General features: G+C 44.9%; 1 protein-coding gene across 2 annotated transcripts; it reads left to right on the forward strand.

Annotated features, from left to right (window-relative positions):
* Positions 1 to 1,664: 1,664 nt before the first annotated feature.
* CDPF1 (cysteine rich DPF motif domain containing 1) lies at positions 1,665 to 22,184 on the forward strand. 2 transcript variants are annotated; one of them, XM_073315781.1, is made up of 4 exons: positions 1,665 to 1,782; positions 14,280 to 14,400; positions 17,075 to 17,186; positions 21,605 to 22,184. In XM_073315781.1, the coding sequence occupies exons 2-4, from the start codon at positions 14,288 to 14,290 to the stop codon at positions 21,752 to 21,754; spliced, it is 375 nt and encodes a 124-aa protein (XP_073171882.1). In that variant the 5' UTR covers positions 1,665 to 1,782; positions 14,280 to 14,287; the 3' UTR covers positions 21,755 to 22,184. The 2 variants fall into 2 exon arrangements, with proteins under 2 accessions (XP_073171882.1, XP_073171893.1); XM_073315792.1 differs by lacking the exon at positions 1,665 to 1,782 and adding an exon at positions 9,933 to 10,740.
* The last annotated feature ends 566 nt before the right edge of the window (positions 22,185 to 22,750 follow it).

The following is a 22,750-nucleotide window of genomic DNA, read 5'->3' on the forward strand; positions in this document are numbered from 1 at the left end:
TAGAGAAGGAGGTGAGGGGAAAAGTGCAGCCAGAAACGTAACAGAATATTCGTGAGGAACCGGAATAGGGGCTGCAACCTGGCGCACTCCAAGTAAACGTGCGCCAGAGTGTCCCTCATGCCACAGAAGGGTCAGGTGTCCGGGACGGGAAAACCGCGCCAAGTACACACCCGGGCTCACGGCCCCATGAAGGAGGCCAGCTGATATCCCCGGTGGGCCCCGGGACCGGGGTGGAGTATAGGCTGGCCCACCGGGGGCTCCTCACCCTCTAGAGGTGGCAGGAGGTTCTGCCACTTTGTGTCAGGGCGGGACGCGAGGGTGAGGAAGTAAAGGGTGTGGAGCATGAGTATGTATAGGTATTTCTTTGGCGCGGTCTGGAAACGAACCGGCTGCAAGTCGTGCAGCCGGCTCACAGAGAAGGGGCGGGGAGGCCGGTTGGGTCCATGGGGCAGGGGCCTGATGAAAAGGTTCGGAGCGCCTGGGGTGGAGGGTGGGCGGGGCGTGCCTTTGTGCAGTGTAGCTCTGCAGCTGCTACTGGAGCATCAGGTCTGTAGCAGACTTCACAGCTACTCTATCTACATGGAGAGGAAAGGGGTTACTACGTCCAATGAATCTGCAGTCATAGATACATTGGCTCCAAACCACTCTATCCCAAATCCACTACCCAGCATATTAAGAGCAGGGAGCCCGCACTGTGCTCTACAGCCTGTTGGGGGCGGCACAGACCTCAATGGGGTTCTGCATATGCTGGTTTCCCCTGTCTGTGTAGGTGCGGTGGCAGTGATGGTGTAGATGGGTGGGTGGGAGGGAGATAGGGTTTCAATGTTGTATTTAGAAGATAAGGGAATACACCCCATCATAATCATGATTATTATTAATAATAATAAGCAGTACTCCCCTACATTTGCCAGGGGTATTTCATGCTGCTTTTTGCAACTCCCAATTTTGTTGTACAGAGGTGAAGCACGGGACAGGTAATTTTCTATTTAAATAAGGGACATCCCTTGTAATATGGGGCTGTTGACAACCGTTGATGATGGTGATGGTGGTGGGAGCGGTGGTCATATTGGTTCTGGTTCATTCTGGTCCTGTGTAAGGGAAAGGCTGGTTATTTTGCCAATACACCTATAAATGTAACACCAAATATTACAGAATAAATAAAGGTTTGGCTCCTCAGTGTATTTCAAAGTATCTGAGTGAGGCATGGAGATATAAACTTCTGCTGAATTTAATTCACAAAGTGACTAAGAAGTTCCCAAATGTTTGGGATCTTGGAAGTTTAACAGACTGCCCGATATTTCAATCATTTTTCTGTGCAAAAGACCTATGCTACTGGAAAACTGGTGGAAACCAATGGCTATTATATCTTTTACTTTTGTCTCCCGTGTTTAATTCAGATTGGTATCCTCGAAACACACACACATCTGATCCAAAGTTCTCTGAATCTTTGAACTGAAAATACACCATCATGCAGATTATTTGGCTTCTAACCTGAAGCCCTGGACGGCTTTCTCCACACATAATTTAGGACTCTTGCTGTACCAGAAAGCCCTAGCTACGCACGGCAAAGCAGCAGGTGGGTCCGCCCTGTCGATGTTGACTGAACACTGCTCCTTTAAAGAGCGGGAGGGGAAGAGTGCATGAGCCTCTGATGTCATCACGAGCAGTGCACGGGAACCAGGAAGCCTGCGGCTCAGATGATGGCTGCAGCCAGCAAGAGGGTCTGTTGAATCTGCAGGCATGTTTCAGTGTCAAGTTTCCACTGGGTTATTGGGAACAAGGGTAAGTTTTATTTTTAAAACATTATATATATATATATATATATATATATATATATATATATATATGGACAGTGTCCCTTTTAACTTGTAGTGCCACAACCTGAACGAGCAGCAGCACCTTGGGTCCCTAAGGCTAAGTAGATTCTGACACACGGCGTATATTGTCTGTGTCATTCGCAGTTTATGCACTGGCAGCTGGCACTGCCTAATGAGTTAGAATCCATGTCCCCTATACGTGAATGGGCAGTTAGGCAACAGCTAGGCATTGATGGTCATCCCAGTGCCTTTAGTAAGAGATACTGATGTGGGTAACAAGAAAAGGAGGACTTGTGGCACCTTAGAGACTAACCAATTTATTTGAGCATAAGCTTTCGTGAGCTACAGCTCACTTCATCGGATGCATATTCTAGCAGGCTGAAGAGCTCTGTCAGTATGGGAGGCTGTTGTAAGCGATGAAAAGGCACCCTTGAATAAGAGAAGGGCCATAGAGATGTCAGGATTTTTTAAACAAGGGCCCCAAGATATCTCCCTCTTTTCCCAACTCTTGGTCCTGGGAACAGTTCCGGTTGTTTTTATTGATTGATTGATTTATTTCTTGCTCTTCTGTTCATGGAGACCCATTATTTACCAAGTTTCAGAATGGTGGCCCTGTTAGTCTGTATCAGCAAAAACAACGAGGAGTCCTTGTGGCACCTTAGAGACGAAGAAATTTATCTGGGCCTAAGCTTTCATCAGATGCGTGGAGTGGGTTCTAGCCCACGAAAACTTATGCCCAAATAAATTTGTTAGTCTCTAAGGTGCCGCAAGGACTCCTTGTTATTATTTACCGAGTATATTTCTGTGAAATTCTTTCCATGGAAAGAATTGGAACAGTTCATATTAACAAAGTGGAGGGGAGTCTTTACACATGTATTACAAAATGCCAGCAAACTATAGAACGCTTAAGTGTGGTCTGCTCCTAGATTTTGCATTGACAGTGGTATAACTATTTCAATTAGGAGTAAAAAGAAAAGGAGGACTTGTGGCACCTTAGAGACTAACCAATTTATTTGAGCATGAGCTTTCGTGAGCCACAGCTCACTTCATTGGATGCATACCGTGGAAACTGCAGCAGACTTTATATACACACAGAGATCATGAAACAATACCTCCTCCCACCCCACTGTCCTGCTGGTAATAGCTTATCTAAAGTGATCATCAAGTTGGGCCATTTCCAGCACAAATCCAGGTTTTCTCACCCTCCACCCCCCCACACACAAACTCACTCTCCTGCTGGTAATAGCCCATCCAAAGTGACAACTCTCTACACAATGTGCATGATAATCAAGGTGGGCCATAACCTGGATTTGTGCAGGAATTCTCACCCCCCCACCCCCATACACACACAAACGCACTCTCCTGCTGGTAATAGCTCATCCAAAGTGACCACTCTCCCTACAATGTGCATGGTAATCAAGGTGGGCCATGTCCAGCAGAAATCCAGGCTTTCTCACCCACCCCACCCTTTTTCCTGGGGAGACGCACACACACACACACACACACACACACAATTAGGAGTGTGATTTTGTTTTTTAAATGGATATAATTATACTGGTACACCCCAAGGCTTGGATGCAGTTACACCAGTATAAAGGTCCTTTATATCACTATAGTTTATTTCCCCTCTTGTATGGGGAATAAATTAGACTGCTCTAAACTTCTTTTTACCAGTATAACTGCATCCATTTTAGGGGATTATACTAGCATAACTATGCTGGTATAATTAAAGCAGTACAATTTCTAAGTAAAGACAAGCTGTTATCGGCACTCGGGGTCCTCAATCCTGCAGTGCAGTGAAAAATGCTGCTCTCCCTTTGCTCTGGCTGAGGATGTGATATGGTTTCCCAGGATAGGGAACAGCCCCAGCAGTTGGCACACTGAGGATTGTCATTTCATAGCCTGGGAACTGAAGTGTGGAAGTGAGAAGAATTATGGCCCTTCCTTCAAACCAATGCAATGAAGCAGAACCTTGGGTGCCCCACTATATAGGGGCACATCAAATCAGTCTTGTGTTTTTTAGGGAGTGGAAGCGGGTTTTGCTGAAAAAATGCTCTAATTAATGGAGACAGCGTGAGAATCTGGAGATCTGGATTCTATATGCTAACCTTTGCCATTGATTCCCGGTGTAACCTTAGCCTTCCCTACTCTATAGATGGGGGAAATCGAGGCTAAAGAAATATTACTTATCATGTGACTCTGATTCTTTGAGACTATTGGAGAATTCTCTCTCTTGAGTCTGAAGCCTCCTGAAGGCTAACCAGAGCTAGCTCCGCACCTCTCCAATACATTGGCAACTGGGAACATTCCAGACCTGCAGCATTAGTGGCCTCAGCAATCGGTTTTAAGCCAAAAGGGTGACATTTTCATCGATGTGGGGCCATAAAAGGGCCCCACCTGCTCTCCTCCTTCTCGGCTGTGACTGAGGGAGCTGAAGCACAGCTGAGGATTGGGCCAAAATCCCTTTTGGACAGGGTAGAGGGAAGAATTCAGACACCTCTACTTCAGAAAATAGGTTGTGCAGATCTAATGGTGAGTGAAACGTCCCTAAGATTTACAGGAAAAGGTGTTCTGCCTCAGACAGCGGCGATAACCTATACTAAGGTCACATCTTATCTCGGTTACACAGTAAAATATGGAAAATTGTCAGACCTGGCTCTTTTTTTGACAGCAACACCCAAGAAACTGGTGTTGAAACAAGCAGTTGGACCGTAATGCCTGTGTACTGTCCCAGGCCAAATAGCTCAAAGGATCCCTAAAATTAGGGCTGGGGAGAAGAACCTCCCCTAGATGAACAGACTGGCTAAGCACACTGACAGAGGGCTGAATAAGGGCATTCCAGTGCTTTATCCAGAGCACCTTAAAAATTCACAACATGGGAGGCTTATTTATAGGGTGGGAATAATTCATATATGGGTTCTGTGGGTGGCTACAGAAAACAGAGGCTTGCCTTACATCACTAGGTGCTATTGGCGCTCAAGCTGACATACTGGATCTAGCTTTAATCTTGCGAGCTCAGGTACTGGTGCAGTGAAGCCATGGCAGCATGAGCTTCAGCATGGGTTGTACAAACCAACCCAGAACCCTGGATAATGCCTCGCGTGGCTAACCCCTGATGAAACTCTCACTGCCCTGGTTTTACTGTCCCAGGACCTGAGCTAGTTGGATAAAGGCTAGCATGGGTAGGTCAGCTTGAGCTGCAGTCACACCTACTGACTGCAGGCTAGACGTATCCTAGCTCAGCACGTGTTCAAGTAACTAGTCCATGACTGAAGGATGTACTCCATTTGTAAGCCATACTGAAAGAATGACTGAAGTTTTGCTGCAAACTTTTCCCATCCTATTTACAAATCCTTCTGGCAGACTTCTTCCACAAAGGCTTTGAGATGCTTGTGCAAGAACCCCAAACTTCCAGACTTCTCCCCTGGAAAGGGAAACTCAAAAGTTAGAGTGGCGAGAACATCCGTGTTCTCCTCAAACATCCTCGGCCAGATCCCTGTCTTGATGGGATTGATCACTGCTATTTGAGACCCAGACAAGCAGAGTATGTTTCCTAGCTAACATGCTAGAGTGCTTGGCTACACTAGAATAGGGCTCATGTACTATTAGTGTGGGTGGGTGTATGTGGAAAACTATATATGTAGCGATATAACTTTGCTATGTATTTCCTGGCTTTCAGTGTTTTGAGTTTGGCACTATTGCCCCTTAAATTCTTTTCATAAGTTTGTTTTTTTGGTTTTTTTTAAATACTTATGTGTATTTAAGTAACTGGGCAGCTTTTCAGCTGTAACTCAGTCCATGCTACTTAGTGGATGGTGGTAAGCAAACCAGAGACATATTTCATGCAGATTTTAATGGAAAGGGCCAATCTCTTCTATATGCTAACTCTGAACTTCTTTCTAGCTATGGAGGAGATCTGGCATCTCATAGCAACCGCCTAATAACATCCACACACATGTATTCTACATCGCTGGAGCTATAATTTATGCTTGCCAAGATTATTTTAACAGTGCCAGTTTCTTATTTCTCAACACTTTATGTTCTCTTTTGCTGCATATTTCTGCTTAAAAAAAATCACACCATGATTTTTGCAGTTTGGAAAGTGTTAAGTTAGATTGTGTTTAAGAACAGTGGTACTTTCATCTGCATTTGTGTGGCCCACTGTAACTATTCTTAAATGGTAACCTGGAGGAAGGAGAGAACAAGCACTGTGATAGAGCATTCCTACCTTATTTTCCACCAGGGAAATTACTTTAACAAAGCAGTCATAAATTAACTTAAGTAGGGACAAAATCAGTTCAAGCAAGGAGGTGGCCTGATGCTGTACAACCCTAACATGCTGAGAATCTTCTGAGCATGTTTAATTATGGGGATTATTTTCTCTCTCATTCCTATCACATGCCTCCCCTAGAATTGTCACCCTAGATGGGTATGAGGAGGGGACAAACACTTGAGCTAGCGGAGAATCCCTATTAACAGTATAGAGCCAATAACACACAGTTGCGCAATTCTGATTCTAGCCACTAGAGGACATAGGTACATATACTGTATACACACTCACCACTTAATTACAGTATGTGGCAGCATTTAGGCTCATCATGGAATCCTCCTCACGATGCACTGAAATTCTTCTCAGTATATATACTCTTTCTTGGAGATACCTGCCTAATCCAATTTTTTTTTTAATGTTGACGTTCTCTTTTCCTTGTTAAATCTTAAAGAAATATATAGATTGACTCCGCAGCATCTAAGGAGACACATTTTTGAGCTGTAGCTTATGTTTAAAGAGTTCTTTACTCAAGGAAAGGATTTGATAGCATATTTTACAAACCCCCTTGACACACTGTGCATATTCAAAGATTCTTAGGACTTTTCAGTTGCCACACTTGCTTTCATGTTTAAGACTGTCTTCAGGGCTAGTCTGGTGGCGCTCTGGATTGCATGTCATGTTGCCGCTTGGGAGACAGATTTAAGGCTAGCCACAGGCTCTCTTTAAGTAGTGGGGCTAGGGCATGCTGTGGTAATACACTCAACAGCTAGAGGGAGGCTGTGCATTGCAAGTGAATAATGGCTAGCAACACTGAAATATCCTCCTGTCCTCAGGGAGTCAGATAGAGGGAGACAGGAGGATTTAATTCCGTGAAATGATCTCCTGGAGTGAAAGGATAAGTGAAAGCCATATGATGGCTACACTTCAGTTGGCCATTATTCTCAATTCCTGACTAGTTACCCTAAATCAAGGTAGGGTAGGTGAAAGGAAGATCTGTATTCATATAGGAGAGGTAGGGAGACAGCAAAGAAATGACCTACAAGTACCTGAATGGCATCAACAGGAAGGAGCTGGGCAGGAAGGGAACTGTTCAGAGTGGATTAACTAGAAATAATGGATGAAAGAGAAAAATGCTTTTAACAATAAGATTGATTGTTCAACAGATTAGCTTTCTAAGGGAGGTGATTGCGTCCCAGTGCTGATTTTTGGGTAAAACAAAGCACTCCAGCGTAATTCTGAATTAGCTGGGCTAGGGACCGGGGACCAGCTCCCACAAGGTACTGAGCAGCTCCTGCACTCTTGAGTTGAGGACACTCAGCACCTTACAGGATTAGGCCCTAAATGTTCTGGTAGGTTATCACTATCTCTAAATAATAGGAGAACACCCTACATGGAAAACCAAGTCCCTGAAAGGGACTTAATTTGAAAGAATTAAAGGTGTGTTAGTGCAAGGTTTTTCTTGACACCCTATCAAATTGTTTATCTGTGTGTGAACAATGTGTATTGTATAGTTTATCTAGCTCTTCAGTCACTCAGGGGTCCTATGAAGGATCAAGAGTCAGTGCTTAAAATACACATTGGAAAGACCTGGGCTAATGAGAAGAGAAGCACAGAAAGTCAGATTCCTTACTGTCGCTGACCCTGACCATTTAATGGTGATTTATTATTTCTGGCATGCTTTAAAATCTTACTAGCACAATGCTCCAAGCAGAGCAGCTCAGAAGTTTTTAGGAGCCCTGAGAGAACTGCATTTAGACCCATCCATCCAAATCCACACCATACATCAGTCAAGGGAACATTCCCTTATCCCATCACTAGACTAAACTGTGTCTTAATTATAAATGGTTTCTTGGTATTGAATTAAAATATATATTGCACCACCATCACCATGGCATCAGGGCATCTCCCCCCACCAGGTTTCTAACCACACTTGTAGGTTGATGCTACAAGGTGCTGGGCACTCTGACCCCAATCCAGTAAAGCATTTAAACATCTGTTTAACATTAAGCATGAGTAGTTACATTCATTTCAATGAATGTACTCGCATGCCTAAAGTTAGTAAGTGCTTAAGTGCTTTGGCTTTAGGACCAAAATGCTCTGTGCCTTGCAGAATCAAGCTGTAAATGAGCAATATTAACAAGTTTACCATTAACCACAAACTTGCCAGATAATTTTATTAAGATAATGTTGAAGTAAAAAGAAAACGGTACAGAGTTTAAGCATAGAAGTTTCTGGTTATCAGGGAATAAGGTACAGATTATCAAGGGGTGTGAAATTCGGTTTAGGAACGGTTGGCGTAAGGAATACATAATCTGCAATCTCCCTGATTGGGGGTAAAAGTTTAACCGGTCAAAGTACAGACATTGAGATACGGGGGTATATTGTCCATATAATGGCTATGTTCAGGTGTGGAGTATAAAGTGTGTGAGTGGATACGATGATGGGGATGGATCTACCCTTATTTGGTGGGATTTAATGTTCAGTGAGTTTATGGTTCCAGTTCATATGATCCAATGGAAAAAGTCTCTCAGTCCCTGTCAAGGTTCCTCCCCCACTCTGAACTCTAGGGTACAGATGTGGGGACCTGCATGAAAAACCTCCTAAGCTTATCTTTACCAGCTTAGGTCAAAACTTCCCCAAGGTACAAAATATTACACCCGTTATCCTTGGACTGGCCGCTACCACCACCAAACTAATACTGGTTACTGGGGAAGAGCTGTTTGGACGCGTCCTTCCCCCCAAAATACTTCCCAAAACCTTGCACCCCACTTCCTGGACAAGGTTTGGTAAAAAGCCTCACCAATTTGCATAGGTGACCACAGACCCAAACCCTTGGATCTGAGAACAATGAAAAAGCATTCAGTTTTTTACAAGAAGACTTTTAATAAAAAATAGAAGTAAATAGAAATAAAGAAATCCCCCCTGTAAAATCAGGATGGTAGATATCTTACAGGGTAATTAGATTCAAAAACGTAGAGAACCCCTCTAGGCAAAACCTTAAGTTACAAAAAAGATACGCAGACAGAAATAGTTATTCTATTCAGCACAATTCTTTTCTCAGCCATTTAAAGAAATCATAATCTAACACATACCTAGCTAGATTACTTACTAAAAGTTCTAAGGCTCCATTCCTGGTCTATCCCTGGCAGAAACCAGCATACAGACAGACACAGACCCTTTGTTTCTCTCCCTCCTCCCAGCTTTTGAAAGTATCTTGTCTCCTCATTGGTCATTTTGGTCAGGTGCTAGCGAGGTTACCTTTAGCTTCTTAACCCTTTACAGGTGAGAGGAGCTTTCCCCTGGCCAGGAGGGATTTCAAAGGGGTTTACCCTTCCCTTTATATTTATGACAGTCCCTTTCCCATAGTTGATGCATGATGTCGTACCGGCTCACACCTCCTGGTACTGTCGGTGGCCGGTGATGTGTTCGATGTAGGTGTCCCTGGACCATCGGATGGTGTCCGAGACCAAGAGGCGCCGCACGAGCCGTGTATAGCGTCGACTGATCCCACAGGTCCACAGCACACGCTCGTTGCTGGGGTCCCAAGCGCCCAGGGCTCCGACGATCAGGGCATCCATCTCGTAATCCTTCGCTCTCAAGGTGTCGGCCAGGGGGGCGTATTTTTCCAGCTTACGAGCTCGGGCTTCATGGAAGGCCGGGGTCCTGTTCTCAAAGGAGACGTGATGTCGATGAGGATGATCTTCCTCTGGGCCTCGTCGGTGACTACCATGTCAGGTCGCAAGTGGCAGTTCACGGCGACCTCCCCCAGGCGCGGTACGATGGCTTTCACCAGGCTGTTCTGGATGGCGTTGTGGCGCAGCTGCCAGGCTCTGGAGTGGGGCTTGCAGCTGCACAGGACATGGGGCAGGGTCTCGTTCGAGTAGCCGCACTTCCTGCAACGCTTGTGTCAGTTCCCATGGCGGACGGCTCCATTGAGCGGGATGCAGTTGAGCCAGGCATGGTGGATGAACCACCAGTTGGCGAAATGGGTGAAGCCGCCCCCGGCGAGGAAGTGGTTGCTGGCATCCCACCTGCTGGTCAGTTCGAAGGCTTTACCCTGGTCCGGTTTACACTTCAGGGTTTCCATGTACAGTGAGTGGATGGCTGCCTTCAGGGTCCCCTCCAGCATGCCCCTGGTGCTCGGGGTGACAATTGTCGTTGGACCTAATCTGCAGCACCAGGACTCCCAGCTCCTGGCGCTCCTCGCACCACTCTCAGCGGCAGCCGATGCATGGCAAACTTGCCAGATAATATTACACATCACTGGAACATGGCGCTTCTTCAGAAATTCCCCATTGTCTGAGAGGATGTGGGCATTTTAAAGGAGGAAACCGATACCAACACCTGGAAAGATTTTGAGTCCCTTTAGGCCACTGCTTCACCTGTAATGATTACTAAAGGTTTATTTTTTAAATGTTGTTCCTCCTTGGGAGTTCTTTGGAGCTTTGAGACTGTGTGTCCTGCCCAGCAAAGGAATGGTTTCTGGTTGATTTTTCGTATGTTGCATGGAGAGAAAATACTATTTCCTGATAGTGAATTTGTTAGCATGGCCTCTCAGTCTACCTCACTGAGAAAATACTAGAGAACACTTGGTTAGGGTATGAGGCTCAGGAAAAATGCTGTTCCAGTTGCATCAGCTACATCAAGTTTCATGTAAGTGTCTCATTGCTTTGAGTCCAATGGAGGTTCACCTAATCCAGTCACTGCCGTACAGGCAGGATCACATGATTTTCAACTGCTGTAGCCAGACATGTTTCTACATATACGTCATTCCTTCCCTTTAGTAGTCCCTGAGCCATGTCTATTCTACATGCCAGCAACTCCTTTCTGTATCTAATCTATTTCAATTCAGAACCCCGAGTTATCTGGTCTTTTAATCTGAACTCACACACTCGACAATCTGTGAGACCCCTCAGAGATACTGTAATTTGATTTTATTTAAATGCCTTACTTCAAACAATCCTCACTGGCCTACAGTGCATTCTTTACCACCATTTGAATAATTGCAATTTGGGTCACCAAATTAAACATACAATACTCCAAATGAGGTCACAGAATCTCATTTGGATACAGGGATATATTTGTTTTGCTACTAATTACACATGGAGGAGTTTTTTGGTCATCTAAAATGCAGGCTTCACAACTGATCCTTTAAGTGCATTTTGTACATAGCTGATTTTAAGAACCTCTGCTTGAAAGAATACATTGCACATACACAGCCCAGATCTAATCCAGATTTCTCAAAGCACTTTAACAGGTTTCAGAGTAGCAGCCGTGTTAGTCTGTATTCGCAAAAAGAAAAGGAGGACTTGTGGCACCTCAGAGACTAACAAATTTATTTGAGCATAAGCTTTCGTGAGCTACAGCTCACTTCATCGGATGCATTCAGTGGAAAATACAATTCTGAATGCATCATCCGATGAAGTGAGCTGTAGCTCACAAAAGCTTATGCTCAAATAAATTGGTTAGTCTCTAAGGTGCCACAAGTCCTCCTTTTCTTAAAGCACTTTAAGTGTTTCACTGCCCCTTTGAGGAAGCTAAAAGATGTAGAGGGTTCCCACAGAGATGAAGTCCCCTCAGGCATTGACGATAGTAGCATCATTAGAGTATGAAGTGAGGAATAGGCTGTCCAGTTGAAACTGCTGGTGAATTTTAGTTACAGAGGAATATGAGAGAGGCTGTTCCTGAAGTGAACTGTGCTCGGGAGACTGAGATTAGCACACTAAATCCCCAAACCTGCATTATGATCTGTGTGTGGAAAGAGTGCTGAACCCGTGTGGCGTCTCCTTGACCTCAGTCCATTGTGATCCTTGCAAGTGCAGGATTCGGACCCCTTCCTCCTTTGGAAAGTGTCACGTGCTATTTAATAACAGGTGGGCAGGTTCCCCTTCTTAATTCATCTGAAAAAATAGACCTTCCAGCAGCCCAGGGCTCCCTCACACTTTGATGGGACGTTCCTACAGTACTGACCCCAAAGGAAGGGTCCGAACCACCAGCACCAAGGTGAGAGTCTTAGGAAGAGGAGGGTCTTTAAACAGAGGTGGGGGGGAACCAGAACACTGTCTTAACTCCATTCTTGGCCCAAGTTTCAGAGCCACCCCTCCCAGGGGTCTCTGGCACTCCAGTTCCTAGCAGCCTCCTGACCTCAGCGGATTTACCAACTTTGCAGTTTCTTAAAACCAGATGCTACAGGCCTCTCCCCCACTTACTCACTCCCCCTCCCCTGGGACTCACCTGCTGCCTGCAGAGCCAGCCTGGGAGCAGACATGGAGCCTATCTGCCTCACTGTTCTGTACCTCACCGTGGCCCCTCCCAGTCCCCAGCCCCAGTTAGCAGGGAGCAGGTTGGGAGTGGCATTTGCAGGCAGTAACCCCCTATTCCAGCATCCCTGCAGGCAGTAACTAGACATTTGGTGTCCAGTCAGTACTTCTGATCAGACACCGTACATGTCCCCTTTTGACCAGAATTTCTGGCTGAAAACCAGACGTGGCAACCCTAAGCCTCAGTCAGCTCTGCTTCCTCACTGGGGTAGCATCTACAGCAGTGATTCCCAAACTTTAACAGCCCACAAACCCCTTTCACTAAATTGTGAAATCTCGTGAACCCCCTCCTAAAAATGAATATTTCCAGGGATTTAAGTTTAAATTTCTTCCTCACTCCTTGGGGCTCCTGCTACTGGACCCTGTTGACCGCCCCGGTCAACCGAGCTCCACTGAGCTCGGGCTGCAGGTCCCGCTGACTGCCAGGGCTTGGGTTGCTAGCCCCAACTGCCTGGCTCCGCTCTCCCTGGGGCTTGGGCTGCCAGCCCCGCGCGGAGCGCTGGGGTTCGGGCTGCTGGCTTCCCCGCTGACGGGAGCAGGGCTCGGGCTGTCAGCCTAAACGGCTCAGCTCCGCTCTCCCTGGGGCTCGGGCTGTCTGCCCTGCAACCATCCTCCAATGCGTGGGGTCCTCCCTGCCCTGCAACTGCTGCCTCCAATGCGTGGGATCCTCTGGCTGCCATTAGTGAAATTTTTCTGGCAACCCCCCTGTACCATTCTGTGAACCCCAGTTTGGGAACCACTGATCTACAGGGCTGCTTCCCTATGCCCCTAGCTCTAGGGACCCACCACAGGTGCAAACACCTCTTCACTGTAATCTATCCCCCCCAGCTGCCCAATAGCAGCCCTTTATAAGCCCAGATGGAGTGCAACTCTCTTTAATTAGCTGGACTAGAATCACCTGCTCCAGTCCAGGGAAGCTGGGATAAGTCTATCCCCAGAGAGCAGATACCCTTTGACAGGGTCTTGTTCACTTGCTGACCCAGCCCAGATCTGACAGGGTTACGGTACAAGATGATACTGCTGTTGGACCTGAAAAGGTTAGGGGTTGGTAGTAGGAAACTGGAAAAAACAGAACTCATTTTTGATGACTTTCAAATATGACACAATAGTTGTGCCCATGGAATTGTGCATTTGTACATACAAATCAGGCAACTTTGTGTGCAGCTAAGTAGCCAGGTGTTTGTTCGTGGATGTGTGTTAATTTGGTGCATGCATATATACAGTACTTGTGTTAAAATTGGCTGCATGTGTCTGATTATATCAGAATGCAATCTATAACATACATCAAACCAAGCTTTTTGAAAACTCAGAAAGATGTGGCCTGGGTTGAAAATGAACGGGAACTAGAGAGAACACAGTTCTTACTGTTGATTAGCCAAGATTTTGAAAAACATGCATAAAGGTAGGCCCCTAAAGCCCTTTTTAGGCATGTTGGCTGAAATTTGCAAAGCTGTCTGGGGGATTTAGACACATAGGCTGTTCAAATCCTCAGGCAGCTTTGAGAAATCTAGGCCCTAAATGAGCAGCGTGCTTACTTTAATGGGGGACACAGCACTCAAAAATCAGGCCACTTGTGAAGGAGCCTAAATACAGATTTAGGACCCTAGCTGTAAGCACCTATTTAATTCCCTCTACCCCCTAAAATAATAATAAAAAATAAATGGCTTTCAATATGTGAAGAGAAGAGAAAAGGTAAAAAGAGGATCTCCCTTTGATGTTTACTCTTTAGGCCCTTTGCGCTATCATCCAAAATTCTTCCCCTGATATTGGTGAGGCTAGACAGGGCTATTGGAGTAGGTCAGTTGAATTACCTTTATGGGTGTTCCCAGTACTGTATTTTGAATCTAAAATGATTTGTTTTCATGTATGTAGCTTTATAGATGGATTCCCACAAAGAAGCCCAGCCGAAAGGAGACTTTGAATGCCAACTATGTGGGCTAACAGCCCCATACAGCTATTATGGGCAGAAACCCCCAAATACTCATTCTGTTGTGTAAGTACAGTCTCTTCTGGGGTAGCTCTCATTGAACGTATTTGGATTTTATAAATCTCACACTGTGGAATGATGCAATATTGCACAAAATGCCCTGTATATCAACTAATTTGTGCCTTAATTAATGCCTGAGTTAAATGCATGTGGTAAACTACATTTTGTAGGGTTGTTTAAATAGTTTTTCATATAATATATATCTTAAAGATCTTTAGAAATGTATTTGCCTGAATTAGACAAATCTCTGCTAGAACAGGTAGGTACAGTCTGGCCCAACAACTGTGCAGTCAGAGTTCAATCTTGCCAAATGCCAAGCTCTCCAACAAACCACTTACCCATGTGCTTAACTTCAAGCACATGAGTAAATCCATGGAGTCCATCCAAGTCAACAAGACTTAAAATTAAGTATGTGCTTAGTGCTTGGCTGGGTTGAGGCCAGATCGCTGAGCATGCTGTAAAATGGTAACAACAGTTGATCAGTACCAGCTTGGCCTGGCATTGGACCATGACTTATGGGAGACAGTCTTGCCTCATCAGGATGGTCTCCATATATGAATCCAAGCGCCAGCAGGCTTCTAATCTCCCTCTAGTCGGAAGAACGAAGAACCATGTTTTTGCAATGGGGACATAAGAGTGTGAAGACAAAACTGGGTTATTCAGTGAAATGGAAGCATAACCAAAGAAGTTATTCCCCATGCTCTCCTAGTTCATGTTTTTCTGTTCTGCTCACTATTTCTAATGCAAGCTGGGCAAAATTCAGGGTAGAGCAGAAGACATGCCCAAAGACCAGGATTTGCATCAAATAAACCCTATGTTAAGGGTGTAAATGAGTCTTCATGAATACACAGTGCCTTGCCTAGGTGTAATTAATCCTTTGTGGCCTAGCGTCCTACAAGGCTTATAGACCAGCTTTTCTACCCAGAACCAACAGCTATAATGCTTTAAAATTCCAGGATAGTTCAGTGTTTGAGTAAACACCTCCCTTCCCCCACATTCCCAGTTACATTAAAAGGGCAGCATCGGGGTATAAGACTATTTTGGGGTTTTTTTTGTTCTGTTGTCCATTTCACTGTGATTTAAATCAAACTCATCCAATAATGAGCCAGTCTTGCAGGGCTGTGAGCAGACACATAATTGACTTCATTGAGGAGCCACCTGGAGCACCTGGGAAGCCCAAGGCCTTTGACTTCCCCCTCCTGAAGCTGCCAACTTCTTGCAACGCATCACCTTAATACTCTTGAGCAGGGATCAGCAACCTTTGAGAAATGGCGTGCCAAACCTTCATTAATTTAAGGTTTGCATGCCAGTAATAAATTTTACATTTACAGGGGTCCCCCAACGAAACCCCAGACTGGCAGCAGACTGAGCGGGGCCAACGGCCAGGACCCCAGCTGGCAGGGGCTGGGCGCTGGAACCCCAGAGCAGCAGCGAGGCTAGCGGGGCCAGCGGCTGGTATCACAGGCCAGCAGCAGGCTGAGTGGGGCTGATGGCCGGGACTCCGGCTGGCTGGAACCCCAGACCGTCAGCAGGCCGGCTCACCTGCTGCTGGTCTGGGGTTCCACCGGCTCCTGCCAGCCGGGGTCCCAGCTGCCAGCCCTGCTCAGCCCACTGCAGGCCAGGGGTTCTGTTCACCCTGGCTGGCAGTGGGCTGAGCGGTGCCGGCAGCTGAGACCCCAGCTGGCAAGGCGCCGGTGGCCAGAACCCCAGACCATCAGCAGACTGAGCAGGGTGACAGACAGAACCCCAGACCAACAGCGGCTCACCCAGTCAGGCTCCTGCCAGTCAGGGTCCCGGCTGCAGCCTCGCTCAGCCTGCTGCCAGCTGGGGGTTCCGTTCACCCAGGCAGGCAGCAGGCTGAGCGGGGCTGGGGGCTGGGACCCTGGCTGCAAGGGGCCAGTGGCTGGAACTCCAGATAGTCAGCGGGCTGAGTGGGGCAGCGGCGGGCTGAGCGGCTCAGCCAGCCGTTGGTCTGGGATTCTGACCGCTGGCTCCTGGCAACCAGAGTCCCGGCTGTCAGCCCCACTCAGCCCGCTGCCGGCGTGGGGTTCCGTTCACCCAGGCAGGCAGCGGGCTGAGTGCGGCCGGTGGCTGGGACCCCAGCTGACAGCAGCGTACCAGAAAAAATCGGCTTGCTTGCCCCTGGTTGCCGACCTCTGCTCTTGAGCAACAGTGTAGCCTGAGTTTGTAAGAGTTAAAACAAGAGTATTTTAGATCACTTTATTGCTGCCTGCCAAATCAGCACTGAAGAGAGGGGGCGGGGAAGGTTGTGAATTTTGTTTTACTGTTAACTTCATTAAAAAAAATAAAATGGTTTGAATCTTTTGGTCCCTCAAAAAAAAAACCAAAAAAAAAACCCACCCAGCTCTTACCAATGAGAGTTTGAATTTTAAGTTTACAGGTTTGACATAGCTAGGAGTGGTAAAGGCATTTACATGTAAATGCCAACTTTTGAAACAGACTCCAAATTAAAAACCACATAGTTGAAAGGACTGTACTGAAGAGGTGTTTAATTTGGCTACATAATAATAAATATGAGGGTTAAAACAATGTGGTTAAAAGTTGTGTAGAATACCTATTATGGCAATAATAAAGTATCGGTTGCTAAGAGATCTTCATGTGGAAACAACAGACACAAATTGAAATTGTTTTTTTAAAGCATGGAATTATTTTCTTCTAGCCTCCTGGAAGAAAGCTATGTCATGAAAGATCCTTTCATCCCTGACAAGGACAAATTCCTTATCCTTGGATCTCAGTGTAGTTTGTGTAACAGACGGGTGTGTGTGGGCACAGTAAGTAACATGTGATACATGGTGCATATTTTTGCTCTCATTTTTCTTCCAGTCTCAATGACCTATTGGTGAAAGATCAAACAGCAACAGGGGAGAACCAAAGAGTTTGTTTGTTTTCAATGAGCTGCCTTTTTGTCCTGCCAATGCGCATAAGCATTGTTCCATGTATTAAATGAGAATGTGTACAAACTTGCTGCAGATTATGCTTACAAAAGAATGAAATTCACACTCCCAACTGAAGCGCTCTTTCAGTGAGTAGAAGTGCTAGGGAGTCGTAGATCTCTTTCCAAACCTTCAGATCCCTTTGCGATTACAACAAACCATGGGACAAATTCTACCCCCTCTTTACTGCCCCAGCAATGGATAGGGGTGATGAATGTACCACAGCTTGCTGGACTTGTCCCATCCCCAGTGTAGCCACAGCATAGTGCCTCCATAAGTCCTTTCTGTTGCCCCTCTTGCACACCCTGCTGTAGGAGTCATGCTGGGGCAGGGGACAGAGCGGAGATTGGGGTATGGTGTGATAGCACAAATGGGCAATTGAGACATTTCAAATGCCGATGCAAGGCAGCATTTGTTGAGGAAGCAGAGGAAAATACAGAATATTCTACAGGAGAAAGATAGTGAGGCCAAATTCCTCTACGTTCCATTGATCAAAGTGGTAATGCAGGAATGTAGCATAGATACGTTTGGGCCAGCAACACTGGGTCAAGTTCAAATATAACTCATTTGACTTCAGAGAAGTTACACCAGGGATGGATTTGATTCCCTATGTTAATTGGGGCAAACATTAAGTCATAACATCTACAAGTTTTCTAAGACTTTCTCCTGATAGCTTTATTTCCCCTTTTTAAATTCTCTTCCATTGCTTAGATTTATGGAAATCAGAAAATTATCAGATGACAAACTGAGATTTGTTTCTTCTTCTGAAGACTTGAGCCATTTGAGGGCTTCAGTGGGAAATGGATTGAACCCTTAAAGCTTTTATGTGCCACTGAGTTCTTTAGCAATGTAAAGGAGTAAATCAGGCACCCTTTACTGATTACATTGCTAAATTCAGGATATTTTAACAGCTGATATACATAAGATTTTCAACTAGTATTTTCAATTCCACCAATTAAATTTATCATGGATTCAGAGTTTCAGCCAAACACTCTGAAACTCTTATAGGAAAGTGAGAGCTACCATTTGTCAGCTAAAAGGATTAGTGCAGTTTATTAAGTGTTTGAATTCATTTGGGCCTAGCAATGCATTTGGGCCATGAGCAGTGTTCTGTTAAAAGCCTTTTCTAATTTTCATAAAAGATCCACAACCCTCTGACAACTAGTAGATCATGCACCTTTTTCTGTATGAGCTTTCAAGATTTTCCTAGATAGTATCTTTCCTAACAAAAACCTGTGACAGTGACAGCAATAAACATGCCCACCTCAATAGCTAACCTGAACAGGCAAAAGAAAGACAGCTAAATCAGTGGGATCAGGGCCACAGATGTGCAAGGAATTGGGAATACCTACCAAACTGGCCTGACTTGATATAGAGCAAAATGTGTGAAGATGGTTACTAAATGCATTTAGCAATAACACTTAGCATTTCCGTAGAACTTTTCCAATGTTACCTAACTAATCCTTTTGATGTCCATGCGAGATAGGTAAATGTTCCTCTTTCATGTAGGGGAAACTAGGACATGGAGAGGTTAAGTGACTTGCCCAAGGCCATACGTGGAATCGGAGCTAGGATTAGAGCTCAGGAGTTTGTGGCTCCCAGATTTGGGCTCATCCCAGTGGATTAATAAACCTCTGAAGCTAAAGAAAGCCACACTTCACTGGGGCAGTGTGGTAAATAGGCAGATCAGTATGTAGGACAACTTTTTAATAATAGCAGGTTGCTTTCAGTTCTTCTGTTAGTGTGCAATGGTACAAGAGAAACATCTGGCAAAACCGGACCTGGCTCCCCTTAGATGCTGGATTTAATTTGCTAGCTTCCATTGTCTGGATAGGTCTGACAGCTTTTAGCTTCAGTTAGTCTGGAGATACCATTTAAATTTATCAGGCAATAATGGGTTCACTTTCATCTGAAAAGTGAAAAGGAAAAAGCCAGAACTTCAGCAATACAGGCTGAATATACTCACTAGCCAAGGTGTTCACTATATTACCTTAATCTGTTTTCCTAGTCTTAAATCTCACTGAGGTCATTTGCTGTGATGTGATTCACAGCACGCATTATACTAGTGATAATACTGAGAGCACCGTGTGAGATACTTTGTTTGAGTCAAGCATTTGCTTGAGCATAGATGATTCCCTTGACTGTTTCAACCCAAAATAAACCAGCAGAGGAGCTATTTGTACTCTGTTGTGGGCTGTGTAACTTAACAGCAATATCTTAAAACATCCCTGGCCAATGTATTTCAGTACGGCGTATAATGCCATGCAAAGAAAGCAGTTTTAAAAACTCCGGGGTCCAATACATCCCAAAGGGGTAAGTGATAAATATACTGCCAAGGGGTCAGATGTTATTTTAAGGGTATTTTGCAAAAGCGGGAAAGCTGAACAGATATAGATTTTTTTTTTTTTTTTGAAGGACTGGGAAGTGAATTTTGCTCTCTAATGCTGACCACAGCAAAGGCTTGACTATCTGCAGAGTGGGGGCATGATAGCAGGTAGATGGTAATGGACGGCTTAAACAGTAGATGGTAATGGACGGCTGACTCCCAGCAGGACAAGCATCAAAGAAGAAGATCTTGAATACACCCAGTGTCTACATCTTAGAAGACTTAAGTACAATGCAGAGTCTTGTGATTAAAGCAATGGGCTTGGGAAGCCTGGGTTCAATTCCCAGCTCTGCCCCAGACTGCGGGTGTAATCTTAGGCAAGTCTCAATCTCTGTGGGCTTTAGTTCATCATCTCCAAAAGGGGATACAATGCTTCCTTCTTGTCTACTTAGGTTGTAGGCTCTTCAGATCAGGAATTGTCTCTTGCTATATGTAGGGACAATGCCTAGCACAGCGATGCCCTGATCCCAGGTGTGACCTGCTAGAACAGAAATAATAATAGCATGGCCAATTTAAAAACTGAAAATCACCACTCTGTCAGTGCCATTATAAAGAATGAAGAGCAGCTAGGGACAAACAGCCAGTAGGCTGTCTAGATGGTATAACAAATACCTTTTCAGACCATGCCTCAGAGATGGGGCTTTCCAAGATATATGTATGTCCTAAAGTGATACCAACCTATCTCAGTACTGAATGCATGAAAGAACCAATTTACTGAGTACCTGTAAGGAAACCATATAAAGGCGCATTCTTCATTAGCCCTGAAGAATAATCATTATCCCCAAGAATAATCCACCAGCAATACCAATGCCAGCTCCATGCATGGAATCGCAGGTGGAACCTAGTGGTCTACACCAGCAGAACCATAAACTGTGGTCCCACTACAGGGCAGAGAAACAGATACATTAATAACCTTGTCTTCAAGGTTGGCAAACTTGTGAATTGCAAATTCGATTAAAATATCACAGCTATGCTTTCACCTCTTCCTTTATAAGAAGTACCTAGCTAGAGCCAACTGGATCAACATTTTTGGGCCTACAGCATTGGCTAATCATCTGTGAAATATGCTGGATCCAAGAGTCACCGCACAATAGAATCAGGGAAACCATTGGCCTTATTCACAACAGATGTGGCAGTACCCCAGCAAAAACTCAAGCAGAAGCAATCTACATGGCCAACTCCAATTTAGCTACAAGAGTTTTGTCCCCTCAATATCACCTTTTTCTCCCCCCAAAGAACTAATTTAAGAAGGCAGTGGTAAGTGGATAATTTCACAATTGAATTAAACTATGTTTTAGATTCCGTTGTTCATTGATAAAGCATTTCTGTGGAGTTCACCACCACAATATCTGTGTATCTGGATCTGTGCCCCCAGCAACACTAAGCATAAAGAGCAGTACAAAGAATAGTATATTTTGTAGTGGGCTATGGACCAAGGTGCAGCTGAAGTTACAGTAAAGCTAGGCACTGCCATAAGAAATGGTCTCTCACATAACCACCTTTGTAGCAATGTGTAAGGACCGCAATTGCCTTTAACCCTGAATGGGGGTTGGAGGGAGAAAGCTTCTTGTGGCTTCCTACCCTGCTGAATGAACCAGGAATGATCTCCCCATTAGTGAGGAAGCGACATGAGCTGAATGGAGGAGGGAGAACAGTGAATACAAAGTCTGGTTTATAGCAGTGGTTCTCGATAACCAGACCATGGACAGTGCTGGTCCCTGAAGTCTCCCTGACATAGCTTAAGATGGCAGCAAGCCAGTCCCTGGGATCAAAAAGGTTGAAAAAACACTGTTTAGAGAAGCTGTAATGTAACCAATTCCATTTTTCTATACTGCTAATTACATATATATATTTTTATTTCTTTTTACAGGAATGTAGTCTTTTCTACTCAAAAAGGTTCTGCCTCCCCTGCGTTAATGAAAACCTACGGGAGTTTCCTTTGGAAATACAACAAGACTTGGAGAAAAGGAAGTCTCATTCAAAATCCCACCCCTCCAAAAAAGCAGATGCACGAACTTAAATTAAAAGCAACTGGAAGAGACACCACTCAGAGGTTGTGTTTTTTTTGTTTGCCCTAAAATGTAGATTTTTGTAATGATGATGATTAGGCAGTTTACTACCAGTACAAGTATTTTCATGACCGTGCTTTGTTAGTTTGGATTTAGGTATTCCCATGCCGTGTTTGCAATGCAGGCACTCCAGCACTGGGCTGCTGCTGGAGAACCAGAAAGGGAAGCAGCCAGGCCTGTGGTCACTGACCAGGTTACATATAATGCAAATATTCAACAGCACAAAGGATGGAAAAAAGGTCAAGAATTTTAGTTTTTCAATTTTCATAATCTAGGGTGTTAGACATTTTCTTGCAAGTGTTTTTAAAAATACAGGTTTCAGAGTAACAGCCGTGTTAGTCTGTATTCGCAAAAAGAAAAGGAGTACTTGTGGCACCTTAGAGACTAACCAATTTATTTGAGCATAAGCTTTCGTGAGCTACAGCTCACTTCATCGGATGCAGTTTCCACAGTATGCATCCGATGAAGTGAGCTGTAGCTCACGAAAGCTTATGCTCAAATAAATTGGTTAGTCTCTAAGGTGCCACAAGTACTCCTTTTCTTTTTAAAAATACAGGCAATGCTCTCAGCTGGTTTGTCAATATAGTTCGACTGAAGACCATTTACATTAGCTGAGAATCTGGCCCATAACAGTTAACTTGACACTATCACTTCACTAAGGTTATGGTAGGCAAAGAACCTGATGCCTCCTGACTATTTTTCCCCCCCTAAGTTTCTGTTCTGCAGCATGAGATCACAGAGCATATCAGAACAGATATTCATAGAAAAGTATGTTGTCTGGAGGCCATTGTGTCAAGACTGTATCTGTTTGCAGAAGTCATCGTGTGGCATTAAACTTGCAATGGAACATATCAGCTGATACTTACAAGACTGCAACCACTTTTCACTCCAACTTCCAATGAGGTGGAAACAGCCTTTGGGTGGGGGAGTGGGAAAGGGTTCCTTCC

This window comes from Lepidochelys kempii, chromosome 1, assembly GCF_965140265.1.
Source record: "Lepidochelys kempii isolate rLepKem1 chromosome 1, rLepKem1.hap2, whole genome shotgun sequence".
In the NCBI taxonomy this organism is placed as follows: Eukaryota; Metazoa; Chordata; order Testudines; family Cheloniidae; genus Lepidochelys; species Lepidochelys kempii.